The sequence below is a fragment of the Eleutherodactylus coqui genome, chromosome 2 (assembly GCF_035609145.1).
Source record: "Eleutherodactylus coqui strain aEleCoq1 chromosome 2, aEleCoq1.hap1, whole genome shotgun sequence".
In the NCBI taxonomy this organism is placed as follows: Eukaryota; Metazoa; Chordata; class Amphibia; order Anura; family Eleutherodactylidae; genus Eleutherodactylus; species Eleutherodactylus coqui.
This window is the reverse complement of record NC_089838.1, coordinates 151,729,929-151,755,250: the sequence shown is the minus strand read 5'-3', so window position 1 is coordinate 151,755,250 and position 25,322 is coordinate 151,729,929. Positions and strand designations below refer to the sequence as shown.

The 25,322-nt window shown below is 39.8% G+C and overlaps 1 protein-coding gene across 1 annotated transcript in view; it reads left to right on the top strand.

The window, feature by feature from the left end:
• Positions 1 to 25,322, top strand: part of DOCK4 (dedicator of cytokinesis 4) — a 300,819-nt gene that overhangs the window by 211,496 nt on the left and 64,001 nt on the right. The window contains exons 32-36 of the mRNA XM_066591773.1: positions 6,932 to 7,017; positions 15,784 to 15,879; positions 20,691 to 20,751; positions 22,576 to 22,669; positions 24,313 to 24,461. Of these exons, the coding sequence (XP_066447870.1) occupies positions 6,932 to 7,017; positions 15,784 to 15,879; positions 20,691 to 20,751; positions 22,576 to 22,669; positions 24,313 to 24,461 (486 nt within the window). The remainder of the gene's footprint in view (positions 1 to 6,931; positions 7,018 to 15,783; positions 15,880 to 20,690; positions 20,752 to 22,575; positions 22,670 to 24,312; positions 24,462 to 25,322) is intronic.

Here is a 25,322-nt window from a genome sequence, read left to right as displayed (position 1 = left end):
ATTTTAATACACTAATTGACAAAAAATAATGCACCCAAATTAGAAAACAAAATCAAGTAACAGTTTATTGGCATTTTATAATTTAGCAAATAAACACCATAATCCCATTCCTCCCTTCTGCCCCACCCTCTCTTTACCCCAACCCCTCCTTACCCCAACAAAGTATACCAGTAAATCACCTCAAAAACATAAGGAATACAGAAGTGACAATAATAAATACAGTCCAAATACCACTTAATAGAGATCATGACATGTTTGCAGCAGTTTTCCAATTTTAGTCAAATGAAATTAATATTTACAAGCTGTGCATATCAAGCTGCATCTCATCACTTTGATACCAATACTGTATATTGTTAATGTCTGGCAAGTACCTTATTAGCTCCAATAGAAAAGATCCTATCTGTAATTAAACTGAACGGCGCTGGACCTGATCTGTCTAGTTGTGGAGCCCAGACATCTTCGATTTCTGAATGACCCCTCATTTTAAATAAACGTGTTTTGCCATTGAGATGCACCAGTGTACTGTTACGGTAATGTGGGCTAGTGAGTATCGGGCCAACAGGAGCGTTACCATGGATAGAGAACACCAGGCAAATATCCACCGATTAACACCTAACTTCTACAAAGGAAGATGACCAAGGACCTACCTGAGCGGGAACATCGCCCCAATAAAGGGTGGCGCAGCGGTCTTTGGATCTGGACTCTTGCAGCCCCTAGGAACCCACACAGCTAGACTAGGACACATACACATGCCACCGTCAGGGACAACTGGACAAGATAAGAAGACACACAGAGCCATAATTACACCATACAGCAGTCAATACACAAACACTAGCAGTAGATGTTAACGCTGTAAATGGCAGGTATTTGTTGACATTTTGGCCAAAATATGGAAGCTAGCAGTCCACGTCACTGCTCTCCTCTCTCATTTTCTCCTGGAATTGTAGTCTCAAGATAAAACAATATAATTTCCTCTATGATTCCTTACGGAGCTGAAAGTAATATTCCATAATGTACAAGGTTTTAATTCCCACTATAAATGCTCAAAAGCCTCTGTTTACAGGAAACCCATTTCTCTGTTAATTCTTCCCCGCACTATCTTTCCTCTCACTTCTCTGTTTTCTTTTCGGCAACTGCTTCAACTAAAACCAAAGGGGTCTCTATGTGTTTCAGCAAATCAGTCCACTTCACTTACACATTAGCTATTGCAGACCCTGAAAGCCATTACCTACTTCTTACAGGCTCCATACAAGATATCCCAAACGCAGTCTCAATTTTTATCTAAACTCTTTGAACTTGTTGAGACCAATAAGGTTGGCACGGTTATCTTATGTGGCAATACTAATAGCATTCTTGACCAATTTTGGGTTGAGAGCACAATCTCCCTACCAACCCCTCTCCCACTACCCAACACTCATTTTGAATCAATTTTAAATCACTCCTTCTTCAATAACTCCTAATTCACTCTTGGCATGAAATAAATCCAGTTACTAATGTTTTTACACATTTTTCGACCCTCTCAGTCTTTATATTCGAGAATCGATCATCTTATAGTACCTGCCTCTTTTTCACCTCAGATAACGTGCGAAAATTCTCTTGGTCCCCTGGTCAGGCCATAGCCCTATGTCAGTCACATGCAGTTCTTTAATATTTAAACCTACTAATATTGCTTGGTCCCTTAATGATTCCCTTTTAACCATTCCTGAGCTTTTATCCTCTCTGAGAACACAATTAGATGAATATTTCACAATAAATGGTCTTTCTGTCTCCTCTCCCATTACTTTAAGGCTAGGTTCACACAGGGCGGATTTGCCGCGGTTCTGCCGCAGCAGATCCGCCCGCGGCAAAACCGCCCATGGCCGCTAATCTCGGGATTAGCCAGCCATGTGGACGGCTAATCCGCTGCGGTAAATCCGGTTGAAACCGCGGCTGCGGCCACCTCAGCCGCGGTTTCAAAAGAAGCAGCATGTCTGTTTACAGTCGTTTTTTTGTTTATTTATGTTACGGCCGCGCTTTCCTCTATGGAGCGCCGGCCGCAACGGAAGAGCATGCGGCCGGGCCGCTTCAAAGCCGCCGCGGCTTAGACCGCGGCAGTTCTCCCGGCGGAAATCTTGCGGTTTTTGCTGCGGCCAAACCGCGAGATTTCCAACGGGAATCCGCCCTGTATGAACCCAGCCTAAGAGGTACTTCGAGGCTTCCTTATCCAATTAGCCACTCAAAGTGAAAGTATAGCACAAGTGGAACTAGAACAAAAGTTCTTGAGTTTTGAGGCATGCATGAAAAAACACCAATGAGATACTAATCTCTGTGTGCTCTCTCAGGCTAGAACTGAGTTAGATTTATGCTTTACAGATATTCTCAAATGTAAAATCCGATGGTCTCGCCAACGTTGTTACAAGTTGAACAAAACACCGTCCAAGCCTTGGGCCTGCAGACTTCGCTCAAAGCCTCCTATGGTCCCTTTAGGCGTGAATACTGCAAACCTACTTACTATAGTTTCAGAGTTTAGACATTTCTTAGTTAAACTCTACTCGTAATCGCACCCTCCCTCCCCAGAACAATTAGCTTCATATTTTCAAGACATTACACTTCCTACACTGTCGGAAACATTTACAGAACACCTAGCTTTGAAAATCACACCTGACAAAGTGACTAATGCTATTAAAACACTTAAGGACAATAAACGCCTAGGGCCTGATGGCTTTTCAGCCTCATATTGTAAGATGTTTTACCCAATCCTAAGTGAACACCTTACTAATTATTTTAATGTTATGTGAGAGGAACGTCTATTAGGACAAACGTCTCTTTTAGTAGCTATTGCTATGATTCCAAAACCAGAGAAGGATCCACTAGACAAACAAAACTACCATCCCATCTCCCTCATCAATGTAGATATAAAACTTCTTACTAAGATCTTAGCTTCACATTTAAACACAGTTCTACCATTGATGATCAGAAAAGATCAAGTGGGTTTTGTCCCAGATCATCAGACCTCTTACACTATCCGCCGCATAACACATTCCCGCCATATTGCTCTCCCTGGATATATAAAGCCTTCAACACCCTTATCTGGTCATATCTGTTCTCCGTACTTGAGAACTTCGAAGTTCCTTCCGAATTTCTTACATGGCTGCGGGTAATATATGCTTCCCCCAAAGGTTTTATTTGTTACAAAGGTTTCTGTTCAAAGCCATTTCTATCCAATTGAGGCACACAACAGGCAAGCCCATTATTCCCCCTTTTATCCTACCCATAGAACCATTGGCAATGAAAATTTAGCACAATTTAAGCCTTAAAGGAATCGAATTGAGGTAGCATCAGTCCATCATAAAATTTGCATGTTTGCAGACGCCAAGCTAATGTTTGTATCCTCATCCCACTCTACTATCTCTAATAAACACATTGCAAATATTTCTCCAGATTTGCTGAGATTAATCTCCTTTTTCTTCTTGGCAGCTAAATAAACCATCGCCCAGTTGTGGCGAAAGGTATCCCTGGGTTCTATGAGATGAAAAGTTAAATGAACTGGTATTAAATTAATGAAAAATTAACATAATCATATTTCTCAGAATCTGGACCCCATGGATAGACTATGCTCTTCCTCCTCAAAATAATAGGCCTTTAATGTCTTTATAGCAAACCTTTCAGAATACCATTAGACGGTCCTGTACCTCCCCCAGACACTGACCCTACGAGTAAAGGTTCCCCCTCCCTCTTACCTTTCTGTCCCTCACTTTTTCTTCACAGTTAGGCCCTGGCCAGGCCACCATTCTACATCACTTTTAACCTTTACAGTTAAGAAGCTCACACCAAATCTAAAGGATCTAATTATTTGAAAAATCACCTGTTGTGTGCTTATGTTATTAATCTATGTGAAAACCTGCTGTTTAACAAACTCACAAAATTCTTCATCTTCGGTTTGTTAAGCTTTATCGTAAATTTCCAAACCTAAATAAAAGCAAATGGGAAAAAAAGAAAATACAAAATTATAAAAACTCTATACTTGTCTGTACAAAGACAAGCTGGAGCTCAAGTCTGGTTGTCAAAAATCTAGCAGGTAAATATAAATGAGCAAGATGGTTATATTGTGCATGAGTCCCCTGCTATTGACTGGAACCTCATCATCTTTAGCAATGATTCCAGGTTCAGTTTGGGAGCTAATGACAGTAATGTTAGAGTATGTAGGCCTTGTGGGTAGCACTTCAATCCTACCTTTGCTGTGGAATGACACACTGCCCCAACTACTCCTGGGATCATCTGTGGAGCCATTATGCATGACAGTTGGTCGCCCCTAACAGTGACCGAGGGACACTAACAGCTCAGCGATATATGTGCAGGAAATCTTGTGGCCACATTTGTTGCCTCTCAGTGCAAGGCCTGCAAGAGGTATTTTTAGGCAGGATAATGTTCGCCCATAGACAGCAAGCGTTTCCCAGGAATGCCTCTACCAGGTTGCTGCACTTCCTTGACCTGCCCAGTTGGCATATTTATTGCTGGTTGAGCATTTATGAGACACGCTAGGACACCTATGAGTGTGCAAGATCTAGAGGCTCAGTTGCAGCATCTGTGGGCAAATGTGCCACAGAACAATATATATTGGGCGGGTATGCCTCCATGCCTGACCCTCATCATGTATCCAGGCTAGAGGTGGGCCAACAGAGTATGGAGCCTCCTTTGAATTGTACATTTTCCCCAATAAACTTATCCTTTTGCTCTGATATTGTAAGCACTTAAATATATCATCATTACATTCACACATATAAAGTTTAATTCAATTCCAACAACTCTTTCCTGGTGCATTAGTATTTTTGTCAGTGGGTGTATTTTTAAATTTTCAATATGTGCATAGATTGGATTTTAAATAATAGTAATAGACTGTATTATAAAACATTACCATTTGGCCTTTTTAGGCCTCCTTCCCACGAATGGATTTCCGCCGCGTAATTCGCGGCGAAAATCCGCTGCGTTGCCCGCAGCTATTAGGTTCTATTGAACCTAATAGCTCAGGGCACACAGTGCGGAATTCCACCGTGGAATTCCGTACCGTGAAGTCTCCCGTCCTCACCCGCGGCATGCTCTATTTGCCGCGGGTGTACGCGCTGACGGCTTCCATTGCAGTCAATGGAAGCCGTCCGTTCACGCTATCTCCCGCTGCAACACAGCGGAAGATAGTGTGAAAACGCTTTCCCGCCTACCGCCGCCGCGTCACGTGATGCGGTGGGCGTTTCATGTGACGCGGCGGCGGTGGGCGGGGACGCGTCATGCGGGAGCGAAAACGCCGGATCCGCTGGTAAGTATGGGGTGTCTGGGGGGCGCTGTGACGGGCTTCGCCGCAGAATATTCCGCGGCGGAGCCCGTCACGCTCGTGTGCAGCCGGCCTTAGGGTGAAAGGTTTAAGAAGCTGTAACCTGAAATACATGTTGTTAATATCTTGGGTGCAGGTGCATAATATTTACTGTATTCACTAATTTGGTTGACGTTATTGTTATATTGTTTTGTAGATTTGTCCAAATTTTGCATCAAGCAAAAATTAGATTTAACTCACACTTGTGTTGTGGCATTCAGTTTTACTGTTCCATCACGGGAGCAGGAAAATGGTATGGCAGCAAGGGCCAGATCTGTCCTATGATAAAAACAAATGGCACCCAATGGTTCTCCTTGATAATAATGAGATCTGTCAAGCTTCCATCATGTCACAACATATTTTCTTGGACAAAATAGTACAGCATGCTGCAGCATCTCATTTACTCTAAGACTTTGTACCAGAGGCTCTGAATGGAGCTTCCAACGCAGGTGTGAACAGAGCCATAGTATTTGGAGTAAGGATGGTTTCACGCCTGCCTCCAGTGTTCCACTTTCCTGCTCCGTTTGGGGAGTAGGAAAGTGGAATCCCTGTGGCTGAACAGCTCCATCTCAGGATGGAACCGAAGAGCGCCAAATGGAACCCATTAACTACAATGCGGTCTGTTTGGTTTACGCTCAGCTGCCTGGCTTTTAGACAGAAAAAAAAGTACTCCATGCAGCGATGTTTCTTCCAGTATTTTGAGACAGATTTGCAGCAGAATCTTCGACTGGAAGTTCCAACGCAGATGTGAAACCACCTGAAGTCTGTGATAGCATCTCTTTAAAATACACAGCAATATTGGTTAAGTCCAACTGCCGTGTAAAGTTCAGAACTCGTGCACTTTCCTCCTAGAAGGATCATACTTTAAATTAACTGTAAATAATATGCTTAATCAAGTCTGTGGATCCACTCTAAGAAGTTGATACCTGGACTTTGCACTTTGCAATGCAGCTTGGCCAGACTATCTGTTCTTAATATTGAAGAACCAGAAGAAAATACTTTTTTCTTTAATTTTCTCCATGTATTAAGTTTTGCTTGCCTGCAAGCAATTTTATGCACCTGCAGGTAAACATTCATCGTGCTTGTACTATTTTATTTTTGTATGGTCATAGTTTCCCTTTCCAATATCAAATCCCAATATTAAAGTTTAAGCATTGTAAGACCACCACCAAAAAAGCTGATATGTTACCTTAAGTTAACTCAAAAAGAGCAAAGGCATTAGTTATTAGCAAAATATGGCCATATGAAGAATATGAATGTGCTGGAATGTGCATTGCATGAGATGAAGCCCTGCAGGAAAAGGCAATCTAGTGCTGGCTGCACTCCTTTTTGTTAGAATCCATATATAGCTAGCTGCCTTAGCATCAGCATCAGCTCATGCTACTCAGCTTGTAGTCTAAAGTCACATTGCTCCATGACAATTAGTGCTGAGAATGTTCTCATGGAATGGTGACAGCTTAACACGGGTGACAATATGACCTATGACAACTGATGCTGAATTTTGATTAACGGAGCACACAGCGTGCACTAAGCCCTGGAGGAATACTGGCACAGTAAAACAAAGCACCTTTTATGTTTGTCTTTGAGGTTGAAGCAAAGCTAATTGATAAACTGGATAGCCTGATGTCTGAAGGAAGAGGTGACGAAACATACCGGGAGCTCTTCAACAGTATGTAAGTAATATTCAATACATTATTCCATTGACAAGCCTGGATAACATCTATGGATTTGTGACTACAGTATTTAGGACTTTCACATATAGCCCATCTGCTAAGTACAGTAGTAGTTCATTAATGAAAGATGAAGCTACTGTATGACTGTGTGGGTGGTGAGCTGGAGTTTATAATGTTTTCTAGGGAAGGTATAAAAAAAATAAGGTAGCCAACAGATGCTTCATTAAATGTGTTGTTTTAAATAGCCAAGAAAAATGCTGTTTGTCATCAGCGAAGCTTGATTTGTTACTCACTGTCATCCTGTGTTGTCAGAGCTGCGTTTGTATATTTATATGTGGAGAATATAATCCAAAACCAAGATTGTTTTTCTTGTTGTCACAGGGATGTTTGTGTAAGCATATGGACATATCTCCTGCTATTCCTGTACAGGCGTCTGTGTTTGCTTTCTTGTACCTGCTTTGGGTGAAATGTAAGACGGATAAAAGCTTATACAGTGTACCAAGCACTAAGGAATAATTTAGAGCTAATTAAATGCTTTCAATATTTTACCTCAAAGCCATAAAATCTGTTATTTTTATCCCTGTGCCCTCCTGATTTGGGGATCCATGTATTGCTGGAGGCATTGTTTGCAGTACACTGCAGAGGAAATGCCTTCACAGCCATGCAAGAATGTAGCAGAGGATTATTAGTTATTTACGTATTTTTTTGTGTATATATGATGAATTGTAACCATATAAAAGCAGGATAAACCCAATTCTGTTGTCATTACTGAACTAGTTTATCCCTTGACTTCTATTTAGAAAAACATATTTGTCCTTTCCTGGGCAGCACTTGGCAGCGGCAAATTCAGTGCAGCTGCCACTTGTGACAGTACAGTAGAGAGACATTGTCATTGTAGTAAGTTGGCAAAACTAGTTGCTCACTTTGTCCCATAAATGTAACTAGGGATAGCAAATATGGGAATCAAGGGCAATTACTTTAAGCTACAGGCATTTACTAGTCTGTAAGAGGTAATGTCATCTGAAACTGGCAGCTTTCTAATTTACCTTAACCCAATAAAGACCAGAGTGATTCAGTCCTAAAGAGCCAGATACTTTTTAGCAATTGTAGGCGTGTGATGGTTTTATGGCCCTATTTTTATTTTCTTGGGCTGCCAAAAATATTTTTGCTGCATTTTTTTTACGTGATACATTGAGCTATATTTTAATATCTTTTTTCACTGATGGTTTTTCCATTAGGGGTAATGTGTACAAAAACTAAAAAAAATAATATATATATTTTTAACTTTTTTATCATTTTGTTTTTAAAATTATAGTCACGTTAAAATAAAATAAAGGAATGGGTTAACTATTTTGTTTCAGATATTTTATAAATTATTGGTATAGTCCTGCATTACAACACAAATCTGGTGACAGGTAATGTTGGCGTGGGTGATGGGTGTTTATATATAATTTTTTTTATTTTATTCTGTAATTTTTAAAACCTATTTTTGTAACTTTTTGAATATCTATATTCCCCATAATGTCATATAAGACCTCTGGGGGACATTCACAATGTTTTTTTCAATTTAGTTTTCCACTGTAACTTGGGTATTCACAGGAGCCCCAGTTACAGGTCAAATCATCCCCATGACATTAGTCACTGTGAGAGCTGGAATAGGGTGTGCTAAGACTGTGCAACCCTGACATGCCGGGGGTCACTGGCGATTACGTGATCACCAGACCACATGCAGAAAATGGAACTGCCACTTCTTGCATTCTCTACATAGCGCTCCTTGAGTGCTATAAAGCCTATAAAAGAGAAGGCAGAATTGGTTAAAAACTGCTTCTGTCTTCTCCTGTGGGTCCTTAGCTGTCTCTGACAGCTCATATCCCGACCTGCCTCTGCTAGACTGCAGGAACTTTAATCCCATGCCATATGTTTACTATGGCACAGAAATAAGCCCAGGTCCAAATGCTGTATATTTAAGACACTTGGTCCTCAATGGGTTAAAGGGGTTTTACCAGCAAAGATGTTTATTCCCTATCCACAGAATAAGGGATATATGTCCAATCGCAGAAGGTCCAACTACTAAAACACCCAGCAGTCGCAAGAACTGCACTTCCAAGTGCCCCTATGAATGGATTGGTGGTGTGCATGCATGACCATCTCCACTCACCTTTGTAGGACAGTCTGAGATTGCTAACTCTATTGATCTCCACCTGTCTCATAGAAGTTAATGAAGCTGTAATTGAGCATATGCACCATTTGTCCATTCCTGGGGGCACTTCTTGGGAACGCTTGGGGTCTTGTAGGTCAGACTCCCAGTTATAAAACATTCATTTCTTATCCTGTGAATAGGGGTTAAATATCTTTGGTTGTAAAATCCCTTTAAGTTCAATTACTGTGACAAATGTTTCATTATGACTACAAAATGTTGGGCTTTGTTCTATTGCCCTTTGGAGATTAATAAATATTTGTAATCGGTCAGCTGAAATGAAATGACTAGCTTTCAGTGACTGTTTTTACACTGCCCGTTTGAAGTTGCCCATTAAAGCGATTATTCGGCCATTGGTCAACTTATGTAAAAGTACCTTTAGACAGTTGTGAGAAGACCTCTGGCCCAGGCAGTCCCCTCTGTACTGTACTATGACTTCTTCAGTTTTGCGAGGATGAGCACCTGCACTTTTAACTTGCTAAATGAAAAGAGGCTCTATGAAATGTGCTGTTGGACCTCATCTGAAATTCCCTGTGATACTTTGTCACTTGAACTTGCATATCCCCTGTTACTATTGTGGTTTGCATATCTAGGAGTGTCCTCGAAATAGCAATGTACATTAATTTTGAGTCACTTTAGAAGTCTCTGATGGGTCTCCATCAAGGAGAAAAAAACAAATACTTATCTGGAAGTCCACAACCTAGCACTGGATCATTACCACCTACCTCTCTCTGGAGGTGGGATTGGAAGTGCTACTGGGTAGGACATAATTATATCGGACACTTGCCATTCTTTTGAATACCTTCTGATATATTGGATGTTTATAGAAGATGCAGCACCTTTAGCTGTTGGTGATATCTCCTATTAGTGAATAATTGCCCATGTGTAGATTTGTTAAAATGTTGCATCGTCTAATTTCCACCTATACATCTTTCTGTAATACTTTTAACACAGCAAGATGAATGGAAAATCAATTAGTAACATCAAGCGTATATTTTGAACTATTAAAAGACATATGTCCATCCAGTTCAGCCTATTACCCCCCACCCAAGAATTTAATTTATAGTTGGGTAAAAATATATAGCCAGTGTCAACTAAATGATGATTCTTGTTTGTGTGTACAAACATAGAGGCAGATCTGGTTGTCTCATCGTCTTTGCTTGTACAGCACTCCCCGCTCCAGAGGAATTGCAATCTTAGCAAGAAAAGATAGGAAATTAGTGTAATGGTCATGAAAATGGGATGAAGATAAAAACAAAAAATTGACCCCGTTCTGGCTGACACTTCAGATCTCTTATAATTGTATATGTATACTAACAAGTGTTAAAAGTAGGGTCAGTAATTTATTCAAAATTTGCATCTTCAATAACAACGACCAGTATATTAAATACTTTCTAAAGTGTTTAAAATATATTTGTGTCGTAAAATAGCAGAAGTGGAAGCTACAAGTTGCTTGAGAGAAGACCTTGTGTGATCACTGACTTACCTCCCAAGAGTCTTAAGATATTCCCTAAAGTGGACCATAAAATGCATGGCGTTTATTTGAATAAAAAATAGATTAGTAATAGATTTCTATAGGACATTCTTGAGTTGAATGAGGGCGGGAGTTAAAATACCTGCAGTTTGGGATTCATATATTGGAAAGTATATACTGGGCCTCAAAGGAACTAATTAGAATCCATCTTTCATTTTTTTAATATAATTACCTGTCAGAGTACAGGATCAAGATTTGTCATGGATACACACACTCTTCCTTTTTTTTATAAAACCCACTAAAAGGATGGGGGAGGATTGATATTCCGTTTTCAGAAAACTCAGTGGCTTGCATTCATTATTCAAACCCGTTAGGATCAATTATGTTTTCTGTGTCAATTCGTCAAAATGGATCTTTAAGAATTAGAAGTCTTGATGCTAGTGTGAGAAGAGCCAACGGCTGTTTAACTTAACACCACACGAAAGAACTGTCTGTGTGCCTGCCTGTGACATGCAGCTAATAAGTATTCACCAGAGATTTTCGAGATTTTCCTGTCTAGCAGAATAGTGGCTCTGCAGGGGTAATGAGTCATAAATGGATTTTTTTTTTATTCTGCAACTATTTTCTTTGACAGAGAAATATAATCGTATATGACAGTGACCACTTCATGGGAAGGCACAGGAAGGAATAAATCTGGAAAGGGACTCCTCAAACGAACTCTTCCTATCTCAGCTTACGGCCTCCTGCACACGAGCGTGAAAATCATGTCGAAGTTACCCATCCAAAAAAATCTCAGCTAACCGCGAAAAAATAGCGTGCATGGATAATTTCCTGTAATCAAGTCCCGAGCTTAATTAGCAGTGAAATTGCCCATTCACATGATTGGGAGCGGCGTGTTGCAGGAAAAAAATGCACTGCTGTACAGAATTCCCTCAGTCAGTAAAAATCCTCCTAAGGACGTCTAATGGCTCAACTACATACACCTGTCTTCTTTTCTGAGTGCTGGATCCAGCTGAACTCCCTCCTCCCTCCCTTTTTTCCAGCTCCCATAGGAGCCTATGGAAACTCCTGCACATCACGCACCAAACATAGGTCAGGTCCTATCTTTTCACGCAGCAGGGAATTTCAGTCACGCATGTTCTATTATTTTAGGTTCAATTTTTTATTTATTTATTTTTTTAACGCATTTAACATTTTTTCATCTGAACGTTTTCATTGGGACCCATTGGCTCTAATAGTCACACTTTTTTGCACTTGTAACTTATCTGCCTGAACACGCTCGTGTGAAAGAGGCCATAATCATGTCTGGCAGTGTGACACTGTTATACATAATGTGATTGTTCCCAGCAAGAGAAACCAGGTAATCTTGTAGATATGATACCTTTTAATAGCTAACAAAAATACATGATGTAACAGTGAGCTTGCGAACCTCTCAGGTTCTTCATCAGGTACTCTGACGAAGAAACCAATTACGTGGTTTATCTTGCTGGGAACAATCACATTTTGCTCTACTGGCTAACACGGTTCCAAACCTTTGTTTTCATTACTGTTATACATAAAAATGAGAGTTAATTACCTTACCTAAATAGTTAGGTTTTTAAAGCATACCCATCATTTCAGACAACTATTAAGAATATGTTGTTGTGTGTATACAGGGACCCATTTCTAGCCATTATATAAATTATTTATGGCCTTTTTTCACCATGGAGAATATTAGAGAAGTACTGAGCAGTGTAAATGTGATTGTAGTAGCTGTAAGACAATAAAACACTTTTTATTAGCTAGTATTTCTCTGCGCTTCTGTCACTCAGCTGCTCTTCCGTTCTTTCTTCTTCTCTCTCCATAGATGTCTATGAGCAGCATGTAATAACCTGATAGTGAGCTGATAGTCTGTCTTGTCTATGAAGACGTATTTTGGCATGAGTGAACAGTTTAGGAATGGGTGGGGGAAGAGAAAGGAACCTGATAAGTGGAGAAAGAAGCAGTTTTACAGTCACCTGTATTATTGCTTTATGCAAAGTTTGTTGAAAGTGTTGTGATAATTCAAATATCTTACAATACCCTTATAGTACTCTTACAATACCCTTGTGATAACTGGAAATCCTACATTACTGCTTCAAAATTCATATACAATAGTGTCTGTTCATATTGTTTATATATGTACATGAGGAATTTTATTCTAGTTACAACGTAAGTGATTAACATCAACTGATAGGAGGCTGTTGTGTACAAAAAAATCTAGAAATCTGGTGTTCAGTATGACAGCATGACACACAAACCTTTTATTTTATTAGATATTGATCAAGTTCAGCTAACTGTGCTAGAAGGCAATGTGCCATGTCATTATGTGGTGCATATTTAGAACCAATTCCCATTGCTCAATGTGTTAAATATACACTGCAGGGATATAGATGGGACCGTAGAGGATGCACTGTAACTATTCATGCTATTGAAGCTGTAGATACTGTGTATCATCACTTTATAGGCAGTGTGTACTCAAAGCCTACCTTGCTTATATTATGTTGATAACTTGATGTGTTATCAAATGTTAGCTTACTTGTATTCGAAGAGTGATAATTACCTGTAAAAAAAAACAATCTGAGATGTGATAAAAGTATTATTCTGAGATACACTTTTATCACCTATTCACAGTCCGATCGCTGAGACCCCCACCGATCCCGAGAACGGGTGTCCCACTTCCCCATCCTGCTTGTTGCACTCATTGCAGTGAGGAGGGGATTGAATGGAGCTATGGCTGCACATGTACAGTGCCCCTCCATTTATTTTCAGTGGGACTACCAGAGATACAAGCGCTCAGCTATTTCAGTCAGGCCAACTGAAATGAACAGAGTGGTGGCCAGTAGGAGAAGTGACCCTGCACTGACGAGAAAAGGCGGACACGGGACCTCAGTTCTCTGAATCTTTGGGAGTCTCGGCAATGAGACCCCCACCAATCAGACTATCCCTATGGATAGTTGCTAAAACTATATCTTGGGAATAGCCAGTTAACACTCCAATAAATAAGTGGTTGGCATACATGCATGTTGTATAGAATACAGTCAACAAATGAAAGGAGCCATCTGTAAATACACTCCGTAGCCAAAGTTGTAATTTGTTATAATTTACAGTACAGTAAATTCAGCCTTCAATCTGGCATAAAAAAGACCTGATTAGTGTCAGATTTTCAGATACTAAGGATTATTGGATGTCATAAAAAGTATATAAAGCTGACATGGAATGAAAGAGAACCTTCCAGAAGGGACAGCTGTCTTTTTAATGAACAGGATCTTCCTGATTTGGTTTCTGGATACCAGATTAAAGGGAGTCTTGTCAGCAGTGTTGCTGATGCAAAACTTCTGACCATTCAAGGTAGGCTTTGAGGAGTGGGACTAAAATGTATCTTTGTGTATGTTATTACCATCGCCAATTAAAAATCAATTGTAAATTCTCCGCGCAATGCTCCAGGAAGTGCCATGAAGGTAAGTTCTAATTATCAGCCAACCAGAAGACTGCTACATCTGTCAGTCAGATCTGTGGAACTGCTCAGTGGACAGAATGGAGGACATTTCAGAGAGAAGTCCCGCCCTCGTGGCACTTCCAAGTACATGGGGAATAAAAAGTTGATTTTATTAGTGATGGTTAGAGGAACAGCAGTTACACAGGTATGCTTCATGGCCCTTTTATATGGAATGATTATCGTTCAGATTCTCGCTAGATCGCGAGAATCAAAATGATAATAGTCCAGTGTAAATGCTTAAATGCTTGCAGTGACTGACCGGAAAACGATAATTCGTTTAATTATCGTTCGTCATTCAGATCATGCAGGCATAAAAATCAAACGATGATCGGCCCCTGTAAACAGGCAGTTGTCATTATGATTGACTGCCTATCTGCTGTGAATGCAGGCGGGCAGCTGGAGTGATCTTCGCCTGTTCCTACTCCGTCCATTGAGAGATGATTGCTCTTGTGTGAAGGCGCATTAGCAATTATCATTGGGACGACTGTTGGGCACTTCTGCTCCCAATAATGGTCCCATGTAAAAGGCCCCTTAGCCTTGCTCCTCAAAGCCTATATAGAGCTGCCAGTTTTGCATCAGAAAAACTGCTGCCGGATTCCCTTTGAGGGGATTTCACTATACCTATTAAACATGTTCACTCTTTAAACTTTTTTTTATGTCATCATTGTTTATTTTTTTGCTCAGATTTTGAAAAATTAAAGGTTATAGTTCACTTTATTTTTCTCTAACGCATGGCTTAATATTTGTGGATAATCTGAACATTATTTTTATCAATGCTTCCTGGATTAGAATTCCTTTGTTTGGGCCTTATCCTAGGTAAGAGATTTACACCCATGAACTGACTACAATTGTATTCACTACGTCACATGCTTCCTGGTGTTGAAGTCTAAGCCAAAAGGAGACGCTCATATTATATTTTTAAACATATCTACTGGGTCATTCTATCCATGATATCTTGGCTTATTTCACTGACTGGTTGCCATGCATTATTTTGTACCATGCATTATACAGTATTTTCAGTCATATGGGTTGGGGTCTGGTTGATGAGGGTGCCCAGCAATATGGAGAATGCTTCTGATTGATATAATTGTTACAGGAACCTTTGAGTGCTCTCATCACACTTAGGCTTCTGTAGCTCCCATTGATTTTAGTTAAAGGGAACCTGTCACCACTTATGAGCTCCATAAACTACAACCCCTTTAATAGCATGAGCCTTGCGCCAGAGATAAAGCATTGATAATGGGCAAGTATTAATAAGCATTTAATCTTCAAATAGAACCTGCAGATTTTTCCTCAATTTTTGAAGAGTAACCTCATTATGGCAACCAAATTCTGCAGATTAAAATTAAACAAGCATCCCAGCGGCCATAGAATTATGCTGATATACACCGTACAGGAAAGTTTTTGTGAGCTTCTTGCCAGAGTCTATTATTTCCGCAAGATCCCTGCCTGATGAGATGTGTATCAGCTCATATGCATTGTCTTCTTTAGGAAGTTAATGATAGGACTATACTTGAATCGGTAGGCATAAGGCACATGATGGGTGACATTTCTGTAACCAAATTATTATTTTTACAGTTTATTAAAGAAGATTGAGCGGGAAACATGGAGAGAAAGTGGCGTATCCTTAATCGCCACTGTGACCAGACTCATGGAGCGGTTGCTGGACTACAGGTCAGAGAAATATTGAAAACTGTTTCCTAACAGTCTATTTCTTTTGAGAATAATTAAAATGTCATTATGCGCCACAGTGACATACCCCGTGATATAATTTTATATTTTATGTTATTGGATTTTCTCTCTTTCTGTTAAACGTGTCCTGTTCAATGAGCCCAGTCTGCCTAATAGTGTTCTGTTCATTGAAAAAGCAAACTGCCAAAATCATTAGATTTTTTTAATTTTTTTTCACCATAATCAGAAAAAAAAGACCTACCATGCTATCTTTTTCACTTTATCATTAGTGGCAAACCAAGAAAGGAATTATAATACTGACAAGGCTCTGAGTGACCACCAAACTGGCTGCCAGTGCATCCAGGAACTTGTAATTGGCAACATGAATTTTCAGTTATATTTGCCAATTCCCACTAATCCTGCCTCAACATTTTCCTAGGTTTAAAATCCTAGATTTTCCCACCTGCACATAGCAAAGCAAGATATGCTAGGCACATCTAGACAGAACTCAGACTCACAATATATAGGAAAGTGATGGAGCAGAGCCAGCAGCAGCATATATCATATGGCACATATAGGTACATGTAATAAAGGGAAACAGAGGGAGCAATGCTAGAGGTTGCTCCATACTATGGGTACCAGGGGCGTAACTATAGGGGGTGCAGGGGATGCAGTTGCACCCGGGCCCAGGAGCCTTAGGGGGCCCATAAGACCTCTCTTCTCCATACTGGGAGCCCAGTACTATGAAAAAAGCATTATAGTTGGGGGCCCAGTTACAGATTTTGCATCGGGGCTCGGGAGCTTCAAGTTACGCCTCTGATGGGTACTGTATCTTCTAGGGAAAGATCAACTATCCACCTCATATTTTTTAAGATGTCTTTCCCCATTGATCCTTATCGGGGATGTGTAACTTAGCTTTGCGAACATACTCACGGATCAATGTGATGAAACAGAGTTGGCAGCAGTATTTATCATAATCCACGGTATTACATCTTCTGGAAATGATCAACCATCTACCTCACATTTTCTGACAATGCAGTTTCCCCTTGATTTCTATGGGAGAAGCCTAATTTAGTTTTCCAAACATCTCTGTAGAGGAAAGTGATGAACCAGAGCTGACAGTAGCATATATCATAGGCCATGGCACTACACCTTCTAGGAAAATAAGTAGTGTCTAGCTCAGATTTTGTTTAATTGATTCCTGTGGGAGATGAGTAATTTAGGCCATGTTCCAATATTCAGGATTTAGGTATGAATTCCGTGACGGATTCCTGGCAAGATCTGTTTACATTCTGCAGTCAATACAGGTGAATGGCTTCTTTTATCACCGATTCACATTCACTGGAAAGCATGAACTCCTCACGGAGAAGCAGCAGATTAGCCCTATTGAATTATTTATCTACATTTAGATCTATCGGCACATACCTGGAAGAAATCGGAGTGTGATCCTGAAATTTCTTTTGCGGATTCAAATCCAAGTCTGGTTTGTGGCAAGCAAATCCGGAACGCTTAAATGTTGTCCTTGGTTTTGCAAACTTCTCCACAGAGCAGAGTGATGGAGCAGAACTCTGATGCAATATAATTTGAGGGTTCTCATACAAGAGCCGGATTATCCAGATGAAGCTCAATTTTTTTCTATTAATAATCCAAAATAACAGTGATCACAGAGGGGATGGCTTCAACACAGCTCCCTGACCATCAAACGTTCCTTATAGCATGAGATCCTCTTCTCTAGGTAACTCCACCTTGGGGCCAGGAGCATCGGATTCTTACTACTTTCGCAAATCGAGCTTACTAACTGCCAATACAACCTCATGTGCTTAGGCCGTTCAACCCCCCACACCCCACACCCTTGTTGAAAAGCTTATGGGTAAACAGAGGTGTGCATAATTACCTGTCCCATGCACCCTGTCTGCTTATTTATCCAGCATCTTTCAGTGTGCCCAATAAAAAAAAAAGTTGAAGGAAGGTCCATGAAGTCTTGTGCCTCCTCCTACATGCTGGAAGGGTTATTTATTTAACCCTTTAGTCACAGCTAATACATCTTTTTACTGACCTCACTAATGGACTTACAAGCTGCACATACATCTTTTTAAGGTGACTACTAATAGCCAGGCTCCTGCTCTTAACTCACAGGAGAGGAGGAACCTTAGATCCTAACAGTTTAACTGCTTACGTGCCACAATCAATAGTAACTGCAGCATGTATGCAGACAATGAGAAATGGGACTCTGATCACCCATCGGTACTGTCCAGTGCAATTGCAAGGTACAAATGGATTCCCATGGCATCTGGAAAAAATATTTTTTTTTCTTCCACAGAAAATTTTAAATTGAATGGATAAAATACTTCCCAAAAATGTCAGAAAACCAACACATAATAGGTATTGCCATGTTCGTAATGACCCAGACAATGAAAATATGGTGAACACTGTAAAAATAATTTCGAAAAGTAATGCCAGAATTGTTATTTTTCTTTTGTTCACCTCTCCCAAAAATGCAATAAAAAGCAATCCAAAAGTCACCTCAAAATGGTAAGAATAAAAACTGCAATGCTTCCTGCAAGAAACAAGCCCTTACATAGCTCCACTACTGGAAAAATAAAAATGTTATGGGTCTTAGAATGGGGCGATACAGATTCAATTGTTTGTCTTTAAAAATGTTTTGTAATTGTGCAAACATGCTGAAAAATTATAAAAAATATATAAACTTTGTATTGCAGTAATCATACTGATCCAGATAAGAAAGTTATCATGTTATTTTTACTGAATGATGAACGCAGTAAAAATAAAAACCCGAAAGCAATGGGGGAATTTTGGTGAGGGTTTTCATTCCCCCTCCCCCTCAAAAAAAAAAAAAGGAAAAGTTATACAACACATAACATGTACCCCTGAGTGGTGCCATTAAAATATACAACTCAATCCCCCCCCCAAAAAAAACCCCCAAAAAGAACAAGCCTTTATACAGCTATGTAAATGAAGTATGGCTCTTGCAATCCGACAATAAAATTCCCTTGGCCATTAAGGCAAAGATTAGGCAGGCCCCTTGCAAGGCACCACAGTGCTACAACCAACCCCTTCCCCCTTCAAGATGTGTTTGAACAAACTAGGTGAGAAAGATACAGTGGGCACATTACACAGCAAGGGATTTGTGAGAAACTACCGCTCTGGGGCTTTCTGCAATGACAGAAAGAAATCAGCACATAGCGAAAGATCTCCGTGCAGGATGTGAGCCAAAGCACATGTAAGGCATTTTAAGTGCATGACAATGACCATTCGAAGCAAAAAGCAGATAAGTGCATCATTTTTTTCTGCAGGACCTTAGTTAGATATGTGCATTGATTTTTCATGCACAAAGGTTTCCATGGCTTTTAACTACCCTAATCATTTTACTAAATGCTGATTTTGTATTATTTTTTTTGTCATTTGTTTTATTTCTTTCCCCTGAAAGCTTCATACACGTGTAGTACTAATAGAACTGTTAACAGAATTGAGTGTTTTTGGAAGTGAGATGCTACCTTTTAGCCATACAGTATGTTGTTATGTTCGCTTTCATTTTGCAAATTTGGTTTCCTGATGACAGAATTACCCCAGATTGGCAACTGGCAGCTCTGGGGCCACATATGTCTCCGTGGTGCCAACTGTGCAGCCCCTTGCCCAATTCTTCTCAGTGCAAAATGGTCAATGATCAAACATGGGCATCATGAACATTATTAATACTGAATAAGAGATACAGAAATGGCTAAGTACTTTTACACAGCAATTTCTGTATGTGTGATTGACTTAAACGAAAGATTACCCCACATATAGGACTCCCATTGCTCTGTAAATTAGGATACCAGACAATAAATGTAATGCATGGTCCATATCTGAGACCCTTGTAATGTGAAAGACCCCCACAGGTTTAGACTAATTATTTTTTTCTTAAAGGGATTGTCCATGCATTTTCCCAAAGTTTAAAGGAATGGACAAAAAAACCCACCAAAGCAGTACTCGCCTGGTAAATGTCCTGCCAGTCCAGTTTTGCCATCCTGGTCCCAGCCACTGTAATCCTGGAAGCTTTTGCAACAGTTATGTGCTGCTCAACATTCACACAACCGCTGTACCCAATCAATGCTTTTAGTGGTCATATCTGCTTAAACGGAATGTGACTACTAACACCAGTGATTGGCTGCAGCTTTTCTGAATGATGAATGGCACATGATCGCTGCACGTGCTTCCGAGGTCAGATTGGTGGGGAGTGGCAACTATGCTTGACCAGCAGAGCCTTTAACAAGTGAGTACTGCTCAGTTTTTTAATTTAGTCCATTCCCTGCCCTTACGAGCTTTTGAAAAAGTCGTCCTGTACCCCTTTAATGTGTTTAGTTTTCTCAAAATGTGTAATATTCATTATAAAGTGAATCAACGGCATGCTTGCAAATCTTCATCTTGTATGTACAGTTAGCACTGAAAATTCTATATACAGTAAATGACAGGGGCTCTCTAGTTGTACCAAATTACCTGCCCTACTACTGGTCCAACTTTGTAATATACATCCTTTCCACATTTGATCTTTGTGGTACTGGGTACAGCCACATGGGTCGTTATGTATATGTGCTGCAAGCTGATCTGAACTCAATGTGTAACAGACAAATTTCAAGAGTTTCAGTTCTCGTTAAAGTCTAAAGTCACAGAACCCCTATTATGGAAGTAACTATGCAGTTAATGTGCAGTGAACATTCAGTCTTCTGGATTTCAACATATATTCATAAAGCTGTGGTTTTCCCTTTCTAGCAATTGACATAAAACCTATTTGCCAATTGTTTGTTTTATTTTAGAGACTGCATGAAAATGGGAGAAGTAGATGGAAAAAAGATTGGGTGCACCGTTAGTCTATTGGTAAGACACTCATTGCACTTTATTACACAGCCTGCATTGATGTCTAAATGGAGATGTCTCACATTGTGTTCTACACGTTATTTAATTTCTCATTAAAATCAACTCGGTGGCAATAAAGCAAATCTATTCAGAGTGTAATGATGTGAAATGAGCATTTCTTGCAGGTAAGAGAACATCTCGGCTCATCCAGTTTGTCCTTATAACCCAGGCAATTACTTGCGAGGGCAATATTAAAATGCTAAAGATTTTTAAGATACAAACAATCTACTATTAAATTCCGCATTCTGAGTCCAAAAAGGATAAGATGTGACCTTGTCTGAATTAATGAGATGCAGTTCTAGCCGTCATAGCAGTAACAGCAGGGCTCGACATCAGAGCAAGGCTTGTTTTATTTAGCAATTACAGAGCATTTACCATAAATCCCGTGAGGCCTTCTTTAAGGGCATAGCTCAAAAGCTCTCCGATTATTTAATCTGACCTATTTTTGATTTTCATCAGTCATTTATGTCTAACAAACTCATGTAAATAAAAAAAATTGGAGTTTTACACCACACATTTTTGAACTCGAATGAGATGGTAGAATAAAACATATTTGCAGCCTTACATAGGAGGATAGCCCTAGGCAACAAGTCATGAAATCAATAGCCCTGTTCATAAAACAAATTGCCAAATAACAGAATGATTAAATATAAGCAATGTTTGGTCTGATGGTTAGTATGGTTTAAATCAATAGAATGTATCTGAAAGGACATTTTTTAATGAAAACTGTTTGCAAAGTTACATTATTTTTCATTTTAGACGCATTGGAGCATTAGAAAAATTTGGTTGTGAAGGTGTTCTTAGTCTTTACATATTGTTGTTGCTATGTGATGACAATATACATTGACATTCCAAAAGTCATGGGATAGCACTATGTAAATTGATTATGAAGTGGCATTACCTCAGGTAATTACTGGCGAATGTCCACACCTGTGTGAGTTATGAGCGGTTTTCTTGTATGTGAGGTTGAACATTGGCCAGCATGATAGTGGGTAAGAGACAGATGGGCCCTTCCATTTCTGGAGTTGTGCGAATATTTCTTGATCTACAGTGTCATGTATGTACCCTGAAGATGTCATAAAAGGCATTATTATCCATAATGGACAGTACAGTGGCTGCCCATGGTTACTTAATAATGGAGACCAGTAGTGTCTAGCTAGAGTTGTCCATGCGAACAGTCAAGTGCCTGGCAGAAATCACGTCTCCATTCAATGCAGGAAGCCCCACACATATCTCGCAGGTCAGTACAGTGTTTTTAGCTTCCATGGGATATGTGAGCAGAAGACCCATGAGAATGCCTCTGTTAACACCATGACACTGGACAGACGGCTTCATCTTGGCTTGTGAGGTTATCAATTAGAATTTAGAGGACTGGCAGCATGTGGAGTGGTCTGATGAGTTGCAGTATTGTTTCGGGCTGATGTTGGGGTGCATGTGTGGTGCAGACGTAAATTTGCTCAACATGAGTCCAATTGAATATTTGTGGGATTTGGTGGCAAGGTCTGTCCTTACCTGAGAACTTGCACCCACAAATGTCACAGAACTCTAGGTGGCTGTTCTGAAAGAATGGCTCAACGTCCTTCCAGATGTCTTCCGTCCACTTGTGAAATCAATACCACATCAAGCTGCTGCACGTCACAAGGCTAGATGGGGTGCTACACGATATTCGTTCCCGTCCAATGATTTTTGGCATGTCAGTGTATTTTAACTAGTGTGTGCTAGAAAATAAAGAATTCTGTCAATTATTTATTACAATCTGGATAACTTGATATTGTTTCTTCCCAGAATTTTTATAAAACGGAACTGAACAAAGAAGAAATGTATATACGGTATATTCACAAACTGTATGATCTGCATATGAAAGCACAAAATTTCACAGGTAATAAAACCTTGTATATGTTTGAGCACTGCCTTATTTTACAGATGAACTTAAGTAGGCCAGGACTTGTCTAATAATATGGCTTTTAAAGTGTTAACTATATTAATTTGTACAAACCTATGTGATGGACAGGTGATATACTAAGGCTGTGCAATGATGTAAGTCACTGAGCTCTTTAATTTCAACATAATTTGTCTGTAGCTCAGATTCTAATATGAATACATCGTCAACATTTACTTAATGGAAAAACACGCCCACCCTGGGGATTAAAGCCCACAAAGCCAGGATGTAAAAAAACTGTGGGGCAGTCACTAAGAGGCTCATATATATGGGTCTGTAGGAGTCCAAAAAGGTCCATCTTTTGGCCTCTATTTTGGGAAAATGATCATTTTTTCAAAATCTTTCCAATTTTGGCACTTTTAATAAAAAATACACAAATTCTATCAGTCTATTTTTACCACCTAAATGAAGTACAATATGTGCCAAAAAAAACAAGGTCGGCATTACTTGGATATGCAAAACCTTTACAGAGTTATTCTATGTTAAAGTGACACGTCAGATTTCCAAAATTTGGTTTCGTCATTAAGGCGCAAACAGGCTTGTTCACTAAGGGGTTAGTATACTGTAAAGAAAAACAGTTTGGAAGTAGAGTAATAATAATAATAATAATAATGATCTTTATTTGTATAGCGCCAACTTATTCCGCAGCGCTTTAGTAGTAGACTACACTATTCTATATAAAGCTATCTAAGGCCTCAGTCAGACGGGCGTTTTTTCGCGCGTTTTGTGCATGCGCATGCGTTTCGCGCATATATAGAACCAATAGTTCGCTATGATATCGGTCACATGTCCGCTTTTGCGAAAAATTATAGGACACGACGATTCGCAAATCGCGCCTATCTGCGTTCGCCGTTTTATGTGCGCACCAAAATCATTTTTTTCGCCGGTCAGACGAAGTTTCATGCGCATTTTGATGCGCACGGCGATTTTTCTCCGGTCAGACGGGCATTTTGCAGCGACGATAAACGCGGGTAGGTGCAGATTTTTCCCGCAATTTTTCGCCTCCGGCCACGCGATTTGCGCATGCGCATCCGACATGCGATGCGCAAAACGCGCGAAAAAACGCCCGTCTGACTGAGGCCTAATATTATAAAGTGAATACATTAAAGGTAAACTTTTTTTGGGTTTTCAGTAGGTCTTTATAGGTCAAAGATGCAACTATATGACATCTATCAGAGGCCACCATTAAACTTATATGATGGCAGCTTTTAGCTGCCAGGAGACAGTGAATTGCCTTTTTATTAAAAAAAAGAAAGAAAGAAAATAGAATGATATGCATTTTTTAACATTGTGTACTTATGGGTACTGGATACCACTCTGTGGCATCCATTTTGGCATTCATTAAATATTTTGGCATATGTCAAGTGAGCCGATTAGTGTGATGTGAAGACAGCCTGACCTGCATAAGTGTCTCTAGCTTCACAATAATCCAAAAAAATATAAATTTATTTTGAGCACTGACCCTTTTCTCCTATTTTTAAAGACCGTCATTAAATTTGCGCAAAGTGGATTGTATAGTAGCACTTTTTATATGTGTATCAATAATTCTTCAGTGCCTAATTCTTATATTGTATCCAATGCAGAGGCTGCCTACACCCTTCTCCTGTATGATGAGTTACTAGAATGGTCTGATCGTCCACTCAGAGAATTTCTCAGCTACCCAATGCAGACAGAGTGGCAACGGAAGGAATATCTTCATATGACAATTATCCAGAATTTTGATCGAGGGAAAGTAAGACGGTTTTCTTAATCTTTCCTCTGGTCTTATACTCAGTGTTTTTGTTCTTAGCTTTTTTGGTAACATAATTATAAAATAATAAAGGATTCTATTGAAAATTTATATTTCACTTTATCCTTCTGTAATGACACGATGTGTTATACTAAACACTATGGGGCACATTTATAAATCTTTTTATGCCAGTTTCTAAAATAAAAACAGTCATAAGTTTTTGCATAAGTAGGTATTTGTGCAAAAATGTGCAACTCTTCTCATTTCTACGCTGGTCCTTTTCCAAAAATGGGTAAAGCTTGTTGGGAGGGGATATGGCCACCCCCGACAGAAAGATTATGTATAATTTATGCCAGAAACTGGTTGGAACTGGCATAGATTTATGAGAAGTTGCACGGAGATGCTGGGGTGTGCTTTAATAGATGAACAGACCTGTTCCGCACCGTGCGCCTGGGAAATTTTTACTAAGTCCGGCTATATAAATGCCAGGCTTAGTAAATTTCTCCTATTTATTTAACAATAATTGTGCAGTTAAAGGAACAAAAGATTAACAAAAAATTATCGTTTATTACCGTATTTTCCGGCGTTTAAGACGACTTTTTAACCCTGGAAAATCTTGTCCAAAGTCGGGGGTCGTATTATATGCCGGGAATAAGCTGTAGAAAAAACCCCCAAAAAAACGATACTCACCTCCCGCGACATTCTGCGATGATCTGCAGCGCTGCTGCAGGCTGTCGCTTCCTCCTCCACGCCGACAGAGTATTGCTTTCTGGATGCGGGGCTTGAATGCCCTGCCTCCAGAAAGCTAATGCTCTGATTGGCTAACTCAGCACAGCGTCAGCCAATGAAAGCTGGTGCTGGGTT